Source organism: Heloderma suspectum, chromosome 3, assembly GCF_057233095.1.
Source record: "Heloderma suspectum isolate Gila_16-S chromosome 3, 16-S_ref, whole genome shotgun sequence".
Lineage (NCBI taxonomy): Eukaryota > Metazoa > Chordata > Lepidosauria > Squamata > Helodermatidae > Heloderma > Heloderma suspectum.
In genome coordinates this window covers 617,802-636,572 of record NC_139460.1, presented here as the reverse complement: position 1 = coordinate 636,572, position 18,771 = coordinate 617,802, and the positions used below count along the sequence as shown (strand labels likewise).

Sequence of the window (18,771 nt, the reverse complement as noted above, 5' to 3'; positions counted from 1 at the left end):
TAAGCACGTCTCTTGTTGTCGGTCTGGGTGTCTAGATCCTGTTGCTTGGGATGGGTGGCTGGTGAGAGCATTCCCTAAGCCTCTACGTTTGAGATGGATTTCTTTCATTCTTGCCTTCCAGAGGTGTGATTCTGCAGCCTTGCATTCCAAACTTACCCGACTCATCCCCTTTCCCCTCCCAGGCTGAGTTCAGCTCTGCACCCAAGGGAGGCGCTGGTTTTATTTCCTATCACGCATCCTCCTACGGGCACTCCTGAGACACCCTCCCAGTGACCAGCCAGAAAAGAAAATGCAGCCAAATTCTACATCTTGAACTAACCAGGCAAATTAAGCTGTTTCCAACCAATCTGTATTGCCATGTGCTAAGGCAGGAGTAAGCAACCTCTGGAGTACAATTCCCATAAGCCCCAGCCAGCATGGCTAAGGGTGAGGGATCACAGAGGTTGCGGAAAAGTTGCAAAGCTACCCGAGAGAGTGGGGAGCACAGACTGCAGTGGCCGCCGAACAGCAGTGTGTCCAGCTGGCTCTGCAGCAAAACCGGCAGGCCTTGAGAGGCTGGGGAACGTGAGCGCCCCGCACCCACGCAAAAGTCCCTGGCGCAGCCAATGTTCCCTGCCCCCCCCGATGCCCCTGCAGCGTGCCAGAGCCCGAGTCCTGTGCTTGCACAGCACAGCTCTGGACGTGAGGAACGCCAGCCCACCTTCCTCGGCCCCAGGGGCTGCCCGCTGCTGACCTGTGCTGGGGTGGAGGTGGAATCGGCCGTCGGCGTTCCCTGCCCGGAGCATGTAGCTGACGCGCCCATTCTCGCCCAGGTCACGGTCCCTTGCCACCACTTGAAGCACCAGGAAGCCCGTTGGCTGGTCCTCAGGGACTTCGACCCTTGGTGGAGAGAGGAACTCGGGCGTGTTGTCGTTCTCATCCATGATGAAGACGTGCGCAGTGACGGCTGCTGAGTGGCGCTGGCTGACATTGAGAGCCTGGTCGCTCACCTGCACAACCAGCAGGTAGGCTGCGCGAGTCTCTCGGTCCAGAGCGCCCTGCAGGCTCAGCTCGCCACTGCGCGCATCCAGACGGAAGGCCGGGTGGGCTGCCTCCTGGTGCAGGAGGCTGTAGCACAGCTGGCTGTTGGGGCCTGGGCCGTCTCCATCCAGGGCCTGGAAGGTGAAGAGGGGAGTGCCGGGGGTGGCGCTCTCAGGCACCACCACCGTGACAGGATCCTGTGGCCAGGCGGGCACGTGGTCGTTGCTATCCTGCACGTGGATCTCGACCAGGACCAGGCGCTGGCTGGGGTAGCCCTGCTGGGAGTCCTCCACTCTCACTTGCAGGGTGTGCCGCATCCCCGCCTCATAGTCCAGCTCCTGGGCCACATAGATCTCTCCTGTACTCGCATCCACGATGAAGAGACCATCCTCGCTGCTGCCACCCACCAGCATGTAGGTCACCAGCCCACGGGGGAGTGGTTCTGGTGGTGCCACGGAGCCGATGGTAGAGCCGGGCTGCAGCCCCTCCATGGGATAGAGAGTCAGCACAGTGGGATCGGGTCGGGGGAGCACACGAGCCGTGGACACCACCTGTAGAGGGAGAGGAGAAATGGGAAAAGAGCACTCAGGGAGGTGGCGTGGCCTCATGGACATGCAATGTGGTGGGGCAGATGCAGGCCTTAATACTGGCCCCCAGGCCCAGGCCCAAACTGCACTTGACAGCTGTGGGCGGCTGAAAACGCATCCAGGGAAGCCTCTACCTGGATGCGCACAGCTGCGGTTGTGCTCTGGGGGGCGGTGCCTCGGTCGCTTGCTGTCACTGTGAAAATGTATTCGCCCCGGTCTGCCTGGCGCAGTTTGGTGGTTGTACGCAGCTCCCCCGTGGCCATGTGCAGAGAGAAGCGTTCTGCCCAGGCACCTGCCGGGAGAGGAAGGGAGCCACTGTCAGGATCGAGCCCAGGGGGGGAACTTCAAGACCGACAGATGCCAGAACCTGCTGCCGGGTTCAGCAGGTGGAGTCAAGAGGAGGGGGTGGGAGGCGTCCCGCCAGATTGGCCGCCTGTCAGAAGCTGGGTCAGGGGATCCTCCATGGAGGCAGGAGCTCAGAAAAAGCCAGCCGAGCATAGTGGGAGACTCGTCCAGAGTTGAAAGGCAACTCACTGGCTTTCAGTAGCTCTCTTGCCAAAGGACTGACTTTGCAAACTAGGCCTCGAGGACCGCTCTGCGCTTCTGTAGTCGCTTCAGAGATGAAGAGGTGCTATCTATCTATCTATCTATCTATCTATCTATCTATCTATCTATCTATCTATCTATCTATTTACAATATTTATATACTGCTCCTCATCAGAAGATTTTGGAGCGGTGAACAACATGATAAAAGAATAAAACAATGGTTAAAAGAGTTAAACCATTTTTTTGGTTTAAAGACAAACCCCAACAAAATGGAGTTTAACAAACCACAGCTGGTCATGCAAGGAAAGCATCTTGAAAGAATGTCTTCAGGAGGCACTGGAAGGAACACAGTGTTGGCGCCTGCCTGACCTCTACAGGCAGGGAATTCCACAGGAAGGGGGCCACCACACTGAAGGCTCTTTTCCTGGTGGACTCCAACCGGGCCGTGGGTCCATGTGGAACCACCAGGAACATGCCCTCCAATGACCTCAGTGACCGGGCAGGTTGGTAAGGAAGGAGGCGCTCTCTCAGGTATCCTGGTCCCAAGTTGTTTCGGGCTTTGTACACTAGTACTAATACATTAAACCTGGCCGGGTAGCGAACAGGCAGCCAGTGCAGTTCCCTCAGCAAAGGAGTTACATGCTGAAAAGGGGCAGCTCCCGACAACAGCCGAGCTGCTGCATTCTGCACTAGCTCCAGTTTCCGCACCAGCCTCAAGGGCAGCCCCACATAGCACACGCTGCAGTAATCCAGTCTTGAGGTTACTAATAACTGTACCACCATGGCCAAGCTATCCCTGTCCAGGAGAGGCCGTAGCTGGCGAACCAGCCGAAGCTAGTAAAAGGCACTCTGAGCCGCCGCGATCACTTGGGCCTCCAGCAACAATGATGGAGCTAGGAGTACCCCCAGACCATGGACCTGATCTTGCAGAGGGAATGAGCCTGTCTCCCAGACCCGGGAACCACTCACCCACAGGGCTTCCATCTTGCCAGGATCCAGCTCATTACTGAGTTCAAGCACTGATTCAGGACTTGCACAGCCTCTCCTGATTCAGATGTCACAGGGAGATAGAGCTGTGTGTCATCAGCATACTGATGGCATTTAGCTCCAAATCCCCTAATGACCGCTCCCAGCGGCTTCATATGGATGTTAAACAACATTGGGGACAAGATGGTACCCTGCGGAACCCCATAGCTCAATTGCCAAGGTGCCGAGGAATAGTCACCCAGTGTTACTCTCTGAAATCGGCCCCTTAGGTAGGACCGGAACCACTGTAGCACAGTGCCTCTAATACCCATCCCCCGGAGTTGATCCAGAAGTATACCATGGTCGATGGTATCAAAAGCCGATGAGAGATCGAGCAGAATTAACAGGGTTGCACTCCCCCGTCCCTCTCTCAATAAAGGTCATCCATCAGGGCAACCAAGGCTGATTCAGTCCTGTACCCAGGATGAAACCCAGACTGAAATGGGTCTAGATAATCAGTATCCTCGAAGAGTGCCTGAAGTTGCTCCGCCATGACCCTCTCAAGTACCTTCCCTAGAAAAGGGGTATTTGCGACTGGGCAGTAGTTGTCTGATACCGCTGGGTCCGAGTGGGCTTCTTCAGGAGTGGCCGCACTACTGCCTCCTTGAGGGCAGCAGGGACCACCCCTTCCCACAGGGAAGCATTTATCGCTCCTGGGACCCACCCAGTCATTCCCCTTCGGCTAGCTTTTATTAGCCAGGAGGGACGGGATCAAGAGGGCACGTGGTCGGTTGCATTATTGCAAGCATCTTGTCCACATCATCAGGCTGTGACAACTGGAACTGATCCCACAAGATCGGGCAGATGGTGGCATCAGACACCTCGACTGGTACTGCACTAACAACAGCATCAAGGTTGCTGCGGAGACAAGTGATTTTGCCCTCAAAGTGCGATACAAAGAGGTCACAGCGGGTCTTTGACAGGGCCAGGGCCCCATTTACTGGGGAAGTTGTTAACAACCGCTGGACCACCCGGAAGAGCTATGAGCTGAATAAAGAGTTTGCGGATGCACAGCATGTCTCTGCTGCCTCATTATGCAGCGGGAGGGCTTACTGTCTGTGGCAGTCACTCTGTGGGTGAGGTGTACGCATGACACGCCTACCTGTCAGTCTCCCCATTCACACTACATTCTCTCAGCCCCCCAAGCGTCCACAGGTTGGCCACCAGAGTTTTGAGGCACCTTAAATGTTAAGGCATAAAAACCCGCACATTTTATTATGGCATCAACTTTTCTGGTCCTGCCCACAAAAGCATCCAGTGCCACAACACTCTTTTGTTGCGCTTGCTGCAACTGACTCCCATGGTGGCAGCAGTTGCCCCCTGGAGATGTTCATGTGCACAGGTGTGGGGGGAGCAGCTGGCTGCCTCACCAGGGCTGAGGTGGCGGGGTGGGGTGTCCCACCAGAGGCAAGGCTCGGGGGGCTCATTCACCTGACAGTGAATAGAAGATGGTGCCGTTCTCGCCCTCATCTGGGTCCTTGGCCTGCAATGACGCAACCAGCAGCCCTGCCGGCTTCTCCTCTAGAACCTGCCACGGAGACAGAGGCGGGGGGGAGCAGGGGGTCGGCGGAGCTGGCAGCCAACTCCCCCGCCCCGGACTGGCTACCCCAGAACAGGCGACACCGTGCCCTGTGGCACTCTGGGAAACAGGCCAGTGCTCCTAGCCACACAGCACAAAGACCCCCCGCCCCCGGATCAGTGCTCCCTCCTGAGATCCCCTCCAAGAGCACAGAGCTTCACGCATCTGCCTGTGGCATGGCACAGTGGCCAGCACGGAGGCTGAGCACCACGGCAATGCAGGCGGCAGCAGTCTCTCGGGCCTGCCCCCTGCCCCGCTCCTCTCCCTCCCGTGCAGGGACCAGCTGAGCCCTCTGTGCAGGAAGCAAGAGAGGAGTCCCAAGGCCCCCTCCGGGCTCTCGGCCCTTCAGTGGGCCACCACCTCCCCTACCTGCAGGAGCAGCTCACGCCCCTCAGCCACGTGCAAGAAGGCGGGGGCATTGTCGTTCTCATCCAGCACGGTGATGTAGATGGTGCCCGTGGCACTGCGTGGCGGCGTCCCCCCGTCCTGCACCAGGACTTGCAGCTGGTAGCCGGCTTGCTGCTCCCTGTCCAGGCTCCTCCGAACGCTCAGCTCCCCTGGACAAGACGTGCCGGTACAGCTGAGCCCGGGGGCGGGTGCCTCTGTCCGCCCGAGGGCCGAATCCCTTTCGGAGGAGCATTCAGGGGCCACGTCCCGGGGTGGGGGGGCAAAGGCAAAGTGGGTGGGGCCAAGATGTCCCAGATGCCAGCGCAGCGCAGCTGAAGGCTCCCCTGCCAGTCGCCAGCCCCGGGGGCACGCCAGTCTTTCCGAATGGGGGAGACCGCGCAAGCGCTGGCGAGCGACCAGTCCTCGGGGGCAAGGGGGGGCCGGGGGGCCCTCCGGGGAACCCACGAGGGCTGGATGGGGCCCCCGGGCTAAGCCTTCTCACCCCAGGCTCAGGCTGCACGCTGCAGCAGGATCGCTCTCGCGTGCGGTCCAAGCAGGCCTCCCCCGCCTCCCTCCGGGGGGAATGCTGCTGAGAAGGTGCCCGCTCTTCCTCGCCCCGCCCCGCCCCAGCCCCCGCTCTCTCACCGGTCTGCGTGTGGACCAGGAAGTGGCCCTCGTGTGGCGCCAGGCGGTAGGCGAGGCGGCTGTTTGGCCCCGCGTCCCGGTCGCTAGCAGCCACTCTGCCCACGCTGCTGCCGGCAGGCCTGTTCTCCGCCACAGTGAAGAAGTAGCGCTCCTCGCTGAGCCGGGGGCTGTTGTCGTTCTCATCCGTGACAGTGACCCGTACCGTGCCGGTGCCCGTCTGGCGCCCCTCACCCTCACCCGCCACAGCCAGCACGGTCAGCACGTAGAGCTCCTGTCCCTCCCGGTCGAGAGTCGTGCGAACATGGAGCCAGCCCGTGTCGGGGGCAATACCAAAGCTCGCAGCATCCCCATCGGCGCGCAAGCGGTAGCTGAGGATGGCGCCGGACCCTCGCGCCAGCGCCCGCACTTGCAGGAAATGGGTGCCCACCGGCAGCCCCTCCCGCACCTCCACACGGTAGGTGAGAGTGTCGAAGACAGGCCCGTGCTCGTCCTCCGCCTGCACATGGACCAGGAGGGTGAAGGTGGCGCTGAGCCTTGGGGCCCCGCCATCTTGCGCCAGAATAGCCAGCTTGTAGGGGGTGCTGGCCTCCCGCCGCAAGGCCCCTGCCAGCCGCACCTTCCCTGAGAAGGGCTCCACGGTGAAGGCTCCCTCGCCGCCTGCCACCAGCTCAAACCGCACTTGCCCGTTGGCTCCACTGTCGCGGTCCTCAGCCTGGATGGTATACACGACGGTGCCCAGCGCCGCCCCCTCAGGCAGCAGCACCGAGTCCGAGGGCGCGGGGAAGGTGGGCACATTGTCGTTCACATCAGACACGCTGATCTGCACCCGGGCACTGCTGTAAGCCGGAGGAGAGCCGCTGCGAGCTTGCACTTCTAGTGCCAGGGCAGGATGGGCCTCGTGGTCCAGCGCCAAGCTGGTGTGGAGATGCCCTGACCCTGGGTCGATGGAGAAGTACCCATGGGGGTCTCCCGAAGAGATGGAGTAAAGCACACTGTCCGTATGGCCTGGAGGGGGGAGAGAATGGGGACCTCAAGCGCTGTAAAGAGCCCCCTCCCCTCCCTTCTCCCACGCTGGAGGCATTCGAGGCTGGGCGGCCACCTGTCGCGGAGGCTCTGACCTGGATTCCTGCACTGAGTAGGGGGCTGGACTCGCGGGCCATGTAGGCCCCTCCCAGCCCTCCTAGTCTATGATTCTAGGATATGGTCCAGCCCCGCCACCCCCGGCCAGAGCCCTTTTTGCCTTCAGCCTCTGGTCAGCCCAGAGAAGGACATTCAAGACACGAATGCAGCAATTCAACTCTCACCCTTTCTTTGGCCTTAGTTCCACCCTTTCGCAGTCTTGGGGCTCAAACCGTCAAGGGCGGCTCTTCGTCCGCCTCCCCCCAGAACAATCTTGCGTGCTGGTCCGAAGCACCTCTGAACCCTACTGGCCGGCATCACGCCAAGTCCATAGGACTAAGCGAACATCAGACTGTCCCTGATGGCCCGTCCCCCGTTTCTTGCCAGCCTCCCCTCGGCCACCTGCCATTGCTCAGCCGTTCCCGGCAACTGGGTTCGCTGGGCTGGAGCGCTGTCGCCACCTTCCGGCAGTGCCGGCTCTGGCAGGACGAGTGCTCAGCCCTTGGGCTTTGGATGAGGGAGGGGAGGAGAAGCCTATGGCGCCACACCTGGGGGGTTGTGGGCATAGATGGTGCCCACGCTGCTGCCTGGCCGGGTGTCCTCCGGGATGGTGAAGTGGTACTGGGCATGTTCAAAGCTGGGTGGAGAGACCGTGCCGGCTACAATGCTGATGTTGACATGAGCATGGGGCTGGGTGGCCAGCCCTCCTCCATCCCGAGCCACGATCTCCAGCTGCACCAGCGTGTGGGCTTTGCCTGTCAGAGCCCGGAGCAAGGAGATGGCACCTGCAGAGGAGGAGAGAAGGAGCAGACGCTGCTTGGTAGGCCATAGCCCCCCAAACACACACAAGAGGCAAGCAGCCCTTCCTCTTGGGTGAGGCGAAGAAGCGGGTGGCCCACCATGGTGGGCCCAGGGGGGCCGCTGCTCTGACCCGTTCTTCCTGCGGGATCTCGGGGGAGCCCCCCCCCATGCCTCACCAGTGTCCGGGTTGATTGCAAAGAGGGCAGGGGTGCCGCCTGTGGCAATGTGGTACGTCACTCGCCCATGCAGCCCGTGGTCCTTGTCATGGGCGGTGACCCTCAGCACCGCTGTGCCAGGCTGGCTTTGGGTGCTGATGCTAGTGGCGTACTCCAGGGGGTAGAAAGCCGGAGCATTGTCATTGACGTCCTCCAAGGAAACCTTGACGTAGGCCATGGAGCTCAGCCCGCCCTGGGGAGAGAGCAAGAGGGGAGAGGATGCGGCCGGCAGGCAAGGCAGGCCCGTCAGAGCTCTGCAGGGAGTGCTGGCCATGTGGGGCTCTTGCTGGCCCTCCGAACTGGCTCCCCAAATTCACAGAATCATAGAATAGTAGGGTTGGAAGGGGACCATCGAGTCCACCCCCCCCCCCAAATTCAGTCTGCCTGGGTGGGGGTGGAGCCCACAAGCCCCTAATGTGGCCGGAGGACAATTGCAGGGGATGGGGGGGCGGGAAGGGGCAGGCCTGAAGGGGTAGCCGTGACACATTCAAGCCCCAGCATCGGAAATTATCCACTCAGCATCCTCTTGAGACCCCCAACGTGGCTCTTTGGCTGGCTAGGGCCAGCATGAACCAAGTCTGACAAGCCCCTCACCCTCCCGCCAGCTGCCCCCCCGCACCTTGCCCCACGCTCACCCCATCAATGGCAGTGATGGTGAAGTCATAGGTGACGATGCCCTCGTCACGGTCCAGGTCCTGCGTGGTGCAGAGCTGGCCAGTCTCTTCCCCAAGGCTGAATACGGAGGGGGCCGAGCTGCTAAGGCCGGTGCCCAGCGAGTAGGAGAGCATGCCCAGGAAGCCACTGTCAGCATCTGTAGCCGTGACCTGTGGGTAACGAGGGGGAAGCCCAGCTAACGCAGCAGGGTGCATGAACTCTGCCAAGCACCCTGCGCCAAGGGGGGCGCAGAGGGAGCGGGGGGGGGGGCTGCCACCCGGCAGTGCTTCCAGCCCCAAGAGATGCTTCCCCTCCCACTCAGCCCACCCTGACAAATCCTGCCTTCCCCGGCCCAGCAACACTCTCTTGGATGGCGAGGGCTTTGTTTTGAAGCCGAGCGACCTCCATAGCACAGCACTGTTTGCCACTGCAGGATTAAGCTTGGGACACAGAAGGAGACGCAAGAACAGAGTTTGCCGCCCCGCCCTCGTTGCAGGGCGCTGGAAATGAAGACACTCCCAAGACATCCCTGCCCCAACCTGGGACTCCTCCCAATGTGCTGCCCCACTTCAGGGCTAGCTGGGAACACCCCCTGCAGTGATAGCACAAGGATGTGTGTGTGCGTGCGCGCTTGCTTTCCCAGGGAAGAGACTCCTCTGCTCTTATCCTGGGAACAATGCAGTGGGTGGAGCTCCTGGGGAATGCCAAAGATCTGTAAGCCCGAGATTCCCCCCCCCCCCCCAGGCCAGGAAGCCTAGGATGCCAGAATTCCTGCTGTCCTCCTTCCCAGGGCAAAAGCTCTCTGCCTGCCCTTGCTTTCCACCTACCCCCACCTGCCCTCCTATCCATGTGGGTGAGAGCTCTGTGGGGCTGCAGAGAAGACGAGGCAGAAGAGCTATGGGGCCACATGCCCCTGCAGCAAGAGCACGGGCAGAGCAGCCCCAGAACCATCCAGCTATACCTTTTGTGTATGTACTGATTTATGGAAGCTGAGCTGGGGAATTTTTACGCGAAGGGTGGGATATTATTTAAAGCAACTGTCCTTCCCCCCTCCCTGAAAGGCAGGAGTTGAAAGGCCAGCTCCAAGCCCCACATACACACACCCCACACTCCGCAGCTGCGACTGGCTTTGGGCAAGGCTCTACTCTGCTCCTTCCTTGCAGCTGGGAGAGACGAATGACCAGCAGACATTCTCGTGGCAGAGCCATGAAGATAACAGAGACCCTGGCAGGACAACCATTCTCTGTGAATTTGGGCAAGGCTCTGCTGGCATGGCACTGACCGCCCCGGCAGCTGGCTGACCTGGATTCTGGACCCTGTGAAACATTTCACAGTCGGTCTTCTGTGTGTGCGCGTTGGCCCCAGGCGCCACCACCGGGCATTGCGCAAACACTTTGAAGTATCTCTCACAACCTTAAGGGCTAGAGGCAACACAGTGAAAGCTGAAAGGGCCAAACTACACACTACGCAGGAGATCTGCGGTGGGGTCTCCTGACATGTTCTTTTTCAGTGAAATGCAGCCAAGGAGAAACAGCCACCTGCACTATTTTCTGTGGGACTAACAGTAGTTGAGAAGGGGGGCGGGGCTTTCCATTGGGAAAACAGTGTGAGGGAAACTGTTAAGAGGAGCCCTGCTGGATCAGACTACGGGTCCATCTAGTCCAGCATTCTGTCCACACAGTGGCGAACCAGCTGTTGACCAGGAACCCACAAGCAGGACATGAGCACAGCACCCTCCCACCCATGTTCCCCAGCATGGACTGGTGTACATAAGCTCACTGCCTCTGGTACTGGAGGCAGCACATAGCCATCAGGACTAGTACCCATCAATAGCCTTCTCCTCCAGGAATTTGTCCAACCCCCCTTTTAAAGCCATCCAAATTGGTGGCCATCACTACATCCTGTGGTAGCAAATTTCATGGTTTTACTACATGGTCTGTGAAGAAGTCCTTCCTTTTATCTGTCCTGAATCTCCCACCGATCAGCTTCACAGGATGACCACGGGTTCTAGTATTTGAGGGAGAAAAATGTCTCCCTATCCACATTCTCCACACCATGCATAGTTTTGTACACCTCTATTATGTCTCCCCTGACCCTCTTTTTTTCCAGGCTAAACCATCCCAGCTGTTATCATAGAGGGGATGCTCCAGTCCCTTAATCATTTTAGTTGCCCTTTGTCCAGCTCTACAATATCTTCTTTTAAGTGTGTTGACCAGAACTGGACACGGTATTCCAAGTGTGGACGCACCACAGATTTGTATAGGGCAGTATGATACTGGCAGTTTTATTCTCAATCCCTTTTCTAATTATGCCTGACATAGAGTTTGCCTTATTTTTACCACGGGCCACACACTGGGTTGTCATCTTCATTGAGCTGTCCATCACAACCCCAAGATCTCTTTCCTGGTTGGTCATTGCTAGCTCAGACCCCATCAGCCTATACTTGAAGTTGGGATTTTTTGCCCCAACGTGCATCACTTTACATTTCCTTACACTGAACCACATTTGCCATTTAGATGCCCATTCTCCCAGTTTGGAGAGATCCTTCTGGAGCTCTTCACAATCCCTTTTTGTTTTAACCACCCTAAATAATTTGGTGTCATCGGCAAACTTGGCCACTTTACTGCTCACTCCTAATTCCAAATCATTTATGAACAGGCTGAAAAGCGGTGGTCCTAATACAGAGCCCTGTGGGAGCCCACTGTTTACTTCCCTCCATTGGGATAATTTACCATTTATTCCTACTGTCTACTTTCTGTTCTTTAAACAGTTACTGGTCCATAAGAGGCCCAGTCCTCTTATTCCATGGCTGCTAAGTTTTCTCAGGAGTCTTTGGTGAGGGCTTTTGTCAAAAGCCTTTTGGAAGTCCAAGTAGACAATGTCTGCTGCATCACCCCTGTCTACATGTCTACTGACACTCTCAAAGAACTCTAAAAGGTTAGTGAGACAGGACTTACCTTTGCAGAAGCCATGCTGATTCTTTTTCAGCAAGGCTCGTCCTTCAATATGCTTACTAATTTTATCTTTAATAATGCCTTCACCCAGTTTACCCGGAACAGACATTAAGCCAACAGTCCTGTAATTTCCCAGATCCCCCCTGGATCCCTTTTTGAAAATTGGTGTTACATTGGCCATCTTCCAGTCCTCTGGCATGGAGGCTGATCTTAGGGACACATTGCATATTTTGGTTAAAAGATCAGCAGTTTCATATTTGAGTTCTTTGAGAACTCTAGGGTGGATACCATCTGGGCCCAGTGATTTATTTGCTTTCAATTGATCAATAAGGTTGAAAACTTCATCTTTTGTCAGCGCTATTTGCCTCAGTTCCTCAGACTCCCTTTCTGAAAACATCAGTTCAGGCACAGGTATCTGTCCTAGAACTTCTGCACTGAAGACAGATGAGAAGAATTCATTCAGCTTCTCTGCAGTCTCCTTGTCCCCTTCAGTACTCTGAATGAAACTCCATTGTCATCCAACGGTCCAACTGCCTCCCTAGCTGGTTTTCTGCTTCTGATACATTTAAAGAATTCTTTATTTTTGGCCTTGATGTTGTAAGAGATATGCTCCTCAAAATGCTTGCTTGCATCTCTTATTGTCTGCTTGCATCGCCTTTATGCAAGCTTGTGCTCCCTTTTGTTTTCCTCACTTGGGCAAGGCTTCCAATTTCTGAAAGAAGCTCTCTTTTCTCTAATAGCTCCCTCAGTGCTGCTCGTTAACCATACCGGCGACCTCTTGGACTTGGTGCTGCCTTTCCTAACCTGCGGTATACACTGTAGCTGGGCTTCTATTACTGTGGTTTTGATTAATCTCCAAACATTTTGAAGGGATTTAATTCTCTTGACTCCCCCTTTTAACTTCCTTTTCACCAGTTCCCTCATTTTAGAGAAGCTTCCCCTTTTGAAGTCAAATGTGACTATGTTGGACTTCCTGGGCAATTTTCCACTTAAGTATATATTAAATCTGATGGCACTGTCATTGTTTCCAATTGGTTCAACAACATTTACATCTCGTACTAGGTCTTGGGCGACACCACTTAGCATTAAATCCAAAGTCGCCTCCCCTCTAGTCGGTTCCATGACCAACTGTTCTAGGGCACAATTGTTTAGGGCACTGAGAAATTTAACCTCTTTGTTGTGACTGGAACATATGGGGGTAATTGAAGTCGCCCATTATTACAACATTTTCTTGTTTGGAGGCCTCCCTGATTTCATTTTCCATCTCACTGTCACTCTGAGCATTCTGGTCTGGGGGATGATAGCATGTTTCTAGCAATAAATTAGTTTTGGAGCCTGGTATTGCCACCCACAGCACTTCTGTGGAAGAGTCTACCCCTTTTAGGTGTTCTAGTCCAGTCGACACTATGCCCTCTTTGACATAGAGAGCAACACCTCCCCCAGCACACCCTTCCCTGTCCTTCCTGTAGAGTTTCTATCCAGAGATGACCGTATCCCCCTGCTTCTCTCTCTTCCACCAGGTTTCTGTAATGCCTACTATATCCAGGTTTTCATTTAAAACCAAGCACTCCAACTCTCCCATTTTGGCTTGGAGGCTTCTAGCATTTGCATAAAAATACCTATACATGGTGTCCCTCCCCAGATGCCTCTGGCTTGTGCATCTTTTGCTATGGGGCGTTGGCCCCTTTCATTGGCTATGATGTTCTACCATGTGCTCCTGGCCTATTTCCTCCCCTTCTACATTTGGGCAATCAAAAACATTTTCATCATCATCCCTTTGAGATGTCTTAACCCGAACTGGATGCTTCCAGCTCCTGTTCGCTTTCCCCCAGGGTTGCGTTTAGAATCACAGAACAGTAGGGTTGGAAGGGGCCTACAAGGTCATCGAGTCCAACCCGCTGCTCAGTGCAGGAATCTTGGATTCCTGCAATGAGCAGGGGGTTGGACTCGATGGCCTTGTAGGCCCCTTCCAACCCTACTATTCTATGATTCTATGAATCCAAGTCAGAGCATCCCTGACAGATGGCTGTCCAGCCTCGTCTTGAAGGCCTCCAGTGTGGGAGAGCCCACCACCTCCCTAGGTCATTGGTTCCATTGTCGTATTGCTCTAACAGTCAGGAAGTTTCTCCTGATGTTCAGCCGGAATCTGGCTTCCTGTATCTTGAGTCCATGATTCCGTGTCCTGCACTCTGGGATGATCAAGAAGAGATCCTGGCCTTCCTCTCTGTGACAACCTTTCAAGTCCTTGAAGAGTGCTATCCTATCTCCCCTCAGTCTTCTCTTCTCAAGGCTAAACATGCCCAGTTCTTTCAGTCTCTCTTCATAGGGCTTTGTTTCCAGTCCCCTGATCATTGTTGCCCTCCTCTGAACCCTCTCCAGTTTGACTGCATCCTTCTTAAAGTGTGGTGCCCAGAACTGGACACAGTACTCCAGATGAGCCCTAACCAGTGCTGAGTAGAGGGGAACTAGTACTTCCCGGGATTTGGAAGCTATGCTTCTATGAATGCAGCCCAAAAGAGCATTGGCTTTTCTTGCAGCCACATGACATTGTTGGCTCCTATTCAGCTTGTGATCGACAACAATTCCAAGATCCTTCTCGCTTTGTCGTGTTGTTGAGCCACGTATCCCCCATCTTGTAACTGTGCATTTAGTTTCTTTTTCCTAGGTGCAGAACTTGGCATTTCTCCCTATTCAATGTCATTCTGTTGTTTTCTGCCCAGCGCTCCAGTCTATCCAGATCACATTGAATTTTGTTTCTGTCTTCCAACGTATTAGCCCAATTTTGTGTCATCTGCAGATTTGATCAGCATGCCCTGCACCTCCTCCCCCAAGTCATTCATAAAAAATGTTGAAGAGCACTGGGCCCAGGACTGAGCCCTACAGTACCCTACGCGTTACCTCTCCCCAGTTTGAGAAGGGCCCATTGATACGCACTCGTTGTTTCATCTAGCCCAATTTGAGCTAGTTTGCTCATCAAGAGATCATGGGGCACTTTGTCGAAAGCTTTGCTGAAGTTGAGGTATATGATGTCTACAGCATTCCCACAGTCCACAAGGGAGGTGACTTGGTCCAAAAATGAGATCAGATTCATCTGGCAGGACTTGTTTTTGACAAATCCATGTTGGCTTCAAGTAATAACGGCATTGTTGTCAAGGTGCTTCCAGATGGATTGCTTTATCATCTGCTCCAGAATTTTCCTAGGGATTGATGTCAGACTGACTGGTCTGTAGTTCCCAGGTTCCTCCTTTTTACCCTTTTTGAAGATAGGAACAAGATTAGCCCTCCTCCAGTCATCTGGCACTTCCCCTGTCCTCCATCATTTCTCAAAGAGAATAGACAGCGGCTTTGAGAGTTCTTCTGCCAGTTCCTTTATGACTCTATGATACAGTTCATCTGGCCCTGGAGATGTGAACTCATTCAAAGTCATTAGGTGTTCCTTGGCCTGTTGATCTCAAGCTGCAATCCTGCCCCTTCAGCCTGTACTTCGCCTTTGCCAGCAGGTCATAGACCCTCTTTTGGGAGAAGACTGAGCCAAAGTAGGAATTGAGCACCTCTGCCTTTTCATTGTCATCTGTTATCGTTTTGCCATCCTTATTTAATAGCTGAACCACCATTTCTTTCCTCTGCCTTTCACTATGCACGAAGCTGAAGAAAGCCTTTTTGTGGCTTTTAGCATCCCTCGCTAACCTCAGCTCGTTCTCAGCTTTAGCCTTCCTGACGCCATCCCTGCAATTCTGTGCTACCTGCCTGTACTCTTCCTTTGTTGCTTGGCCTTCTTTCCACTTCCTATAGGTGTCCTTTTTTGTTTTCAGGTCATCCTTAAGCTTTTTGTGAAGCCACGTTGGCTTCTTCTGTTGTCTTCCACCTTTTCTTCTTGTTGGAATTGTTTGTGATTGTGCCTTGAGAATTTCCTTTTTTAAAAGCTCCCACCCATCTTGGGCTCCTTTTCTCGTTAGCATCGCTTGCCATGGGACCTTACTGATCATTGCTCTGAGTTTATGAAAATCAGCTTTCCTAAAATCCAGGGTACGTGTTTGACTATACTCGGCTTTTGCTTCCCTTAGAACCAAGAACTCAAGTACAACATGGTCGCTTTCCCCCAGAGTTCCTGTAACTGCGACTTTATCCACTAAGTCATCTCTGTTGGTTAGGATCAAGTCAAGGATAGCCGATCCTCTAGTTCCTTCCTCTACTTTCTGTAAGAGGAAGTGATCCGCCACACAAGTCAGGCATTTCCTGGAGGGGCCATGTTTTGCAGAATTTGTCTCCCAACAAATATCGGGGAAATTGAAGTCCCCCATGACTACTACATCATGCTTCCTTAAAACATTGGCTATTTGTTTTCCAAAAGTTTCATCCTCATCTTCTCCTTGATTGGGTGGCCCGTAGTAGACTCCGACCACCAGGTTCCTTTTATTCTTTGCTCCATTTCTTTTGATCCAGGTGCTCTCGATAGGGCTACCAAGCACATGCTCCTATATTTCTGTGCAGAGATGTGTCTTTTTCACATACAGTGCAACCCCACCTCCCTTTCTGTTCCTCCTGTTCTTTTTGAACAAGTTATGTCCTTCAACTGCTGTATTGCAGTCATGAGAGTCATCCCACCAAGTCTCAGTTATACCTATCAAGTCATAATTTCCCTCCTGTATTAAGAGTTCAAGTTTGTTCTGTTTGTTTCCCATACTCTGGGCATTAGTATATAGACACCAAAGACCATGTGCTTCATAGTCCGGCTTTCTTCCTACATGTGTCTGAAGACTATTATTGGGCGCTATCAGAGCTGTTCTCTCCGTTGCAGTGCATGCGCCTACGTCCATTGTTACCCCCAACATCACATCTCTCTTCCCCATAGGATTCATTTTAAAGCCCTCCTGATGAAGTTCTTCATGCTGTGGCCAAACACATTTTTCCTATCGTTTGTGAGGTGCAACCCACCTATCTCCCCTCAGTCATATCATATCTCAGTCATATCATATCTCCCCTCAGTCTTCTCTTCTCAAAGCTAAACATGCCCAGTTCTTTCAGTCTCTCCTCATAGGGCTTTGTTTCCAGTCCCTTGATCATCTTTGTTGCCCTCCTCTGAATCCCCTCCAGTTTGTCTGCATCCTTCTTAAAGTGTGGTGCCCAGAACTGGACACAGTACTCCAGATGAGGCCTAACCAATGCTGAGTAGAGGGGAACTAGTACTTCCCGGGATTTGGAAGCGATGCTTCTATGAATGCAGCCCAAAAGAGCATTGGCCTTTTTTGCAGCCACATCACATTATTGGCTCATATTCAGCTTGTGAATTCCAAGATCCTTCTTGCTTGTCGTGTTGTTGAGCCACATATCCCCCATCTTGTAACTGTGCATTTGGTTTCTTTTTCCTAGGTGCAGAACTTGGCATTTACCCCTATTCAATGTCATTCTGTTGTTTTCTGCTCAGCGCTCCAGTCTATCAAGATCACTTTGAATTCTCTTTCTGTCTTCCAAGGTATTAGCTATCCTGCCCAATTTGGTGTCATCTACACATTTGATCGGTATTCCCTGCACCTCCTCCTCCAAGTCATTCATAAAAATGTTGAAGAGCACTGGGCCCAGGACTGAGCCCTGCGGTACCCCACTCGTTACCTCTCCCCAAATTTGAGAAGGTCCCATTGATAAGCCCTCTTTGAGTCCGATTCTGTAGCCAACTGTGGATCCACCGGATCGTTGTTTCATCTCGCCCACTTTGAGCTAGTTTGCTCATCAGGATATCATGGGGCACTTTGTCGAACGTTTTGCTGAAGCTGAGGTATATGATGTCTACAGCATTCCCACGGTCCACAAGGGAGGTTACTTGATCAAAAAATGAGATCAGATTCGTCTGGCAGAACTTGTTCTTGACAAATTCTTTACTATGAAGGAGTTCAAATCTCCAGGACCAGATGAACTGCCCTGGAGATTTGATTTCCCTATCTTCAAAAAGGGTAAAAAGGAGGAATCTCGGAACTACAGACCAGGCAGTGTGACATCAAACACTGGGAAAATTCTGGAGCAGATGATAAAGCAATCCATCTGGAAGCACCTTGAAAACAATGCAGTGATTACTCAAAGCCAACATGGATTTGTCAAGAACAAGTCCTGCCAGACGAATCTGATCTCATTTTTGCGTCAGGTAACCTCCCTTGTGGACTGTGGGAATGCTGTGGACATAATATCCCTTGACTTCAGCAAAGCTTTCGACAAAGTGCCCCATGATATCCTGATGAGCAAACTAGCTCAAAGTGGGCGAGATGAAACAACGATCCGGTGGATCCACAGTTGGCTACAAAATCGGACTCAAAGAGTGCTTATCAATGGGATCCTCTCAAGCTGGGGAGAGGTTATGAGCAGGGCACTGCAGCGGTCGGTCCTGGGCTCAGCGCTCTTCCACATTTTTATTAATGACTTGGATGAGGAGGTGCAGGGAATGCTGATCAAATTTGCAGATGACACCAAATTGGGCGGGACAGCTAATACTTTGGAAGACAGAAACAAGATTCAAAGTGATCTGGATAGACTGGAGCACTGGGCAGAAAACAACAGAATGAGATTTAAGAGGGATAAATGCCAAGTTCTGCACCTAGGAAAAAGAAACCAAATGCACAGTTACAAGATGGCGATACGTGGCTCAACAACACTGCAAGCGAGAAGGATCTTGGAATTGTGGTTGACTGCAAGCTAAATATGAGCCAACAATGTGATGCGGCTGCAAAAAAGGCCAATGCTATTTTGGGCTGCATTACTAGAAGGATAGCTTCCAAATCCTGGGAAGTGCTAGTTCCCCTCTACTCAGCACTGGTTAGGCCTCATCTGGAGTATTGTGTCCAGTTCTGAGCACCACACTTTAAGAAGGATACAGACAAACTGGAGGGGGTTCAGAGGAGGGCATCAAGATGATCAGGGACTGGAAACAAAGCCCTATGAGGAGAGACTGAAGGAACTGGGCATGTTTAGCCTTGAGAAGCTTGAGGGGAGATATGATAGCACTCTTCAAGTTCTTGAAAGGTTGTCCCAGACAGGAAGGCCAGGATCTCTTCTTGAGCATCGCAGAGTGGAGGTCATGGAATCATGGGCTCAAGTTACAGGAAGCCGGATTCCAGCTGAACATCAGGAAAAACTTCCTGACTGTTAGAGCAAACGACAATGGAACCAACTACCTAGGGAGGCTGTGGGCTCTCCCACACTGGAGGCATTCAAGATGAGGCTGGACAGCCATCTGTCAGGGATGCTCTGGC

General features: G+C 53.6%; 1 protein-coding gene across 3 annotated transcripts in view; it reads right to left on the bottom strand.

Annotated features, from left to right (window-relative positions):
- DCHS1 (dachsous cadherin-related 1) overlaps nucleotides 1–18,771 on the bottom strand; it is a 72,353-nt gene that overhangs the window by 20,171 nt on the left and 33,411 nt on the right. For 2 of the 3 annotated variants that reach the window (XM_084842177.1, XM_084842178.1), the window contains 7 exons: nucleotides 8,561–8,749; nucleotides 7,458–8,118; nucleotides 5,791–6,795; nucleotides 5,128–5,315; nucleotides 4,611–4,707; nucleotides 1,742–1,899; nucleotides 734–1,571 (listed from right to left, as the gene is read on the bottom strand). In XM_084842177.1, coding sequence (XP_084698303.1) covers nucleotides 734–1,571; nucleotides 1,742–1,899; nucleotides 4,611–4,707; nucleotides 5,128–5,315; nucleotides 5,791–6,795; nucleotides 7,458–8,118; nucleotides 8,561–8,749 — 3,136 coding nt within the window. The remainder of the gene's footprint in view (nucleotides 1–733; nucleotides 1,572–1,741; nucleotides 1,900–4,610; nucleotides 4,708–5,127; nucleotides 5,316–5,790; nucleotides 6,796–7,457; nucleotides 8,119–8,560; nucleotides 8,750–18,771) is intronic. The other variant, XM_084842179.1, reaches the window with a different exon arrangement.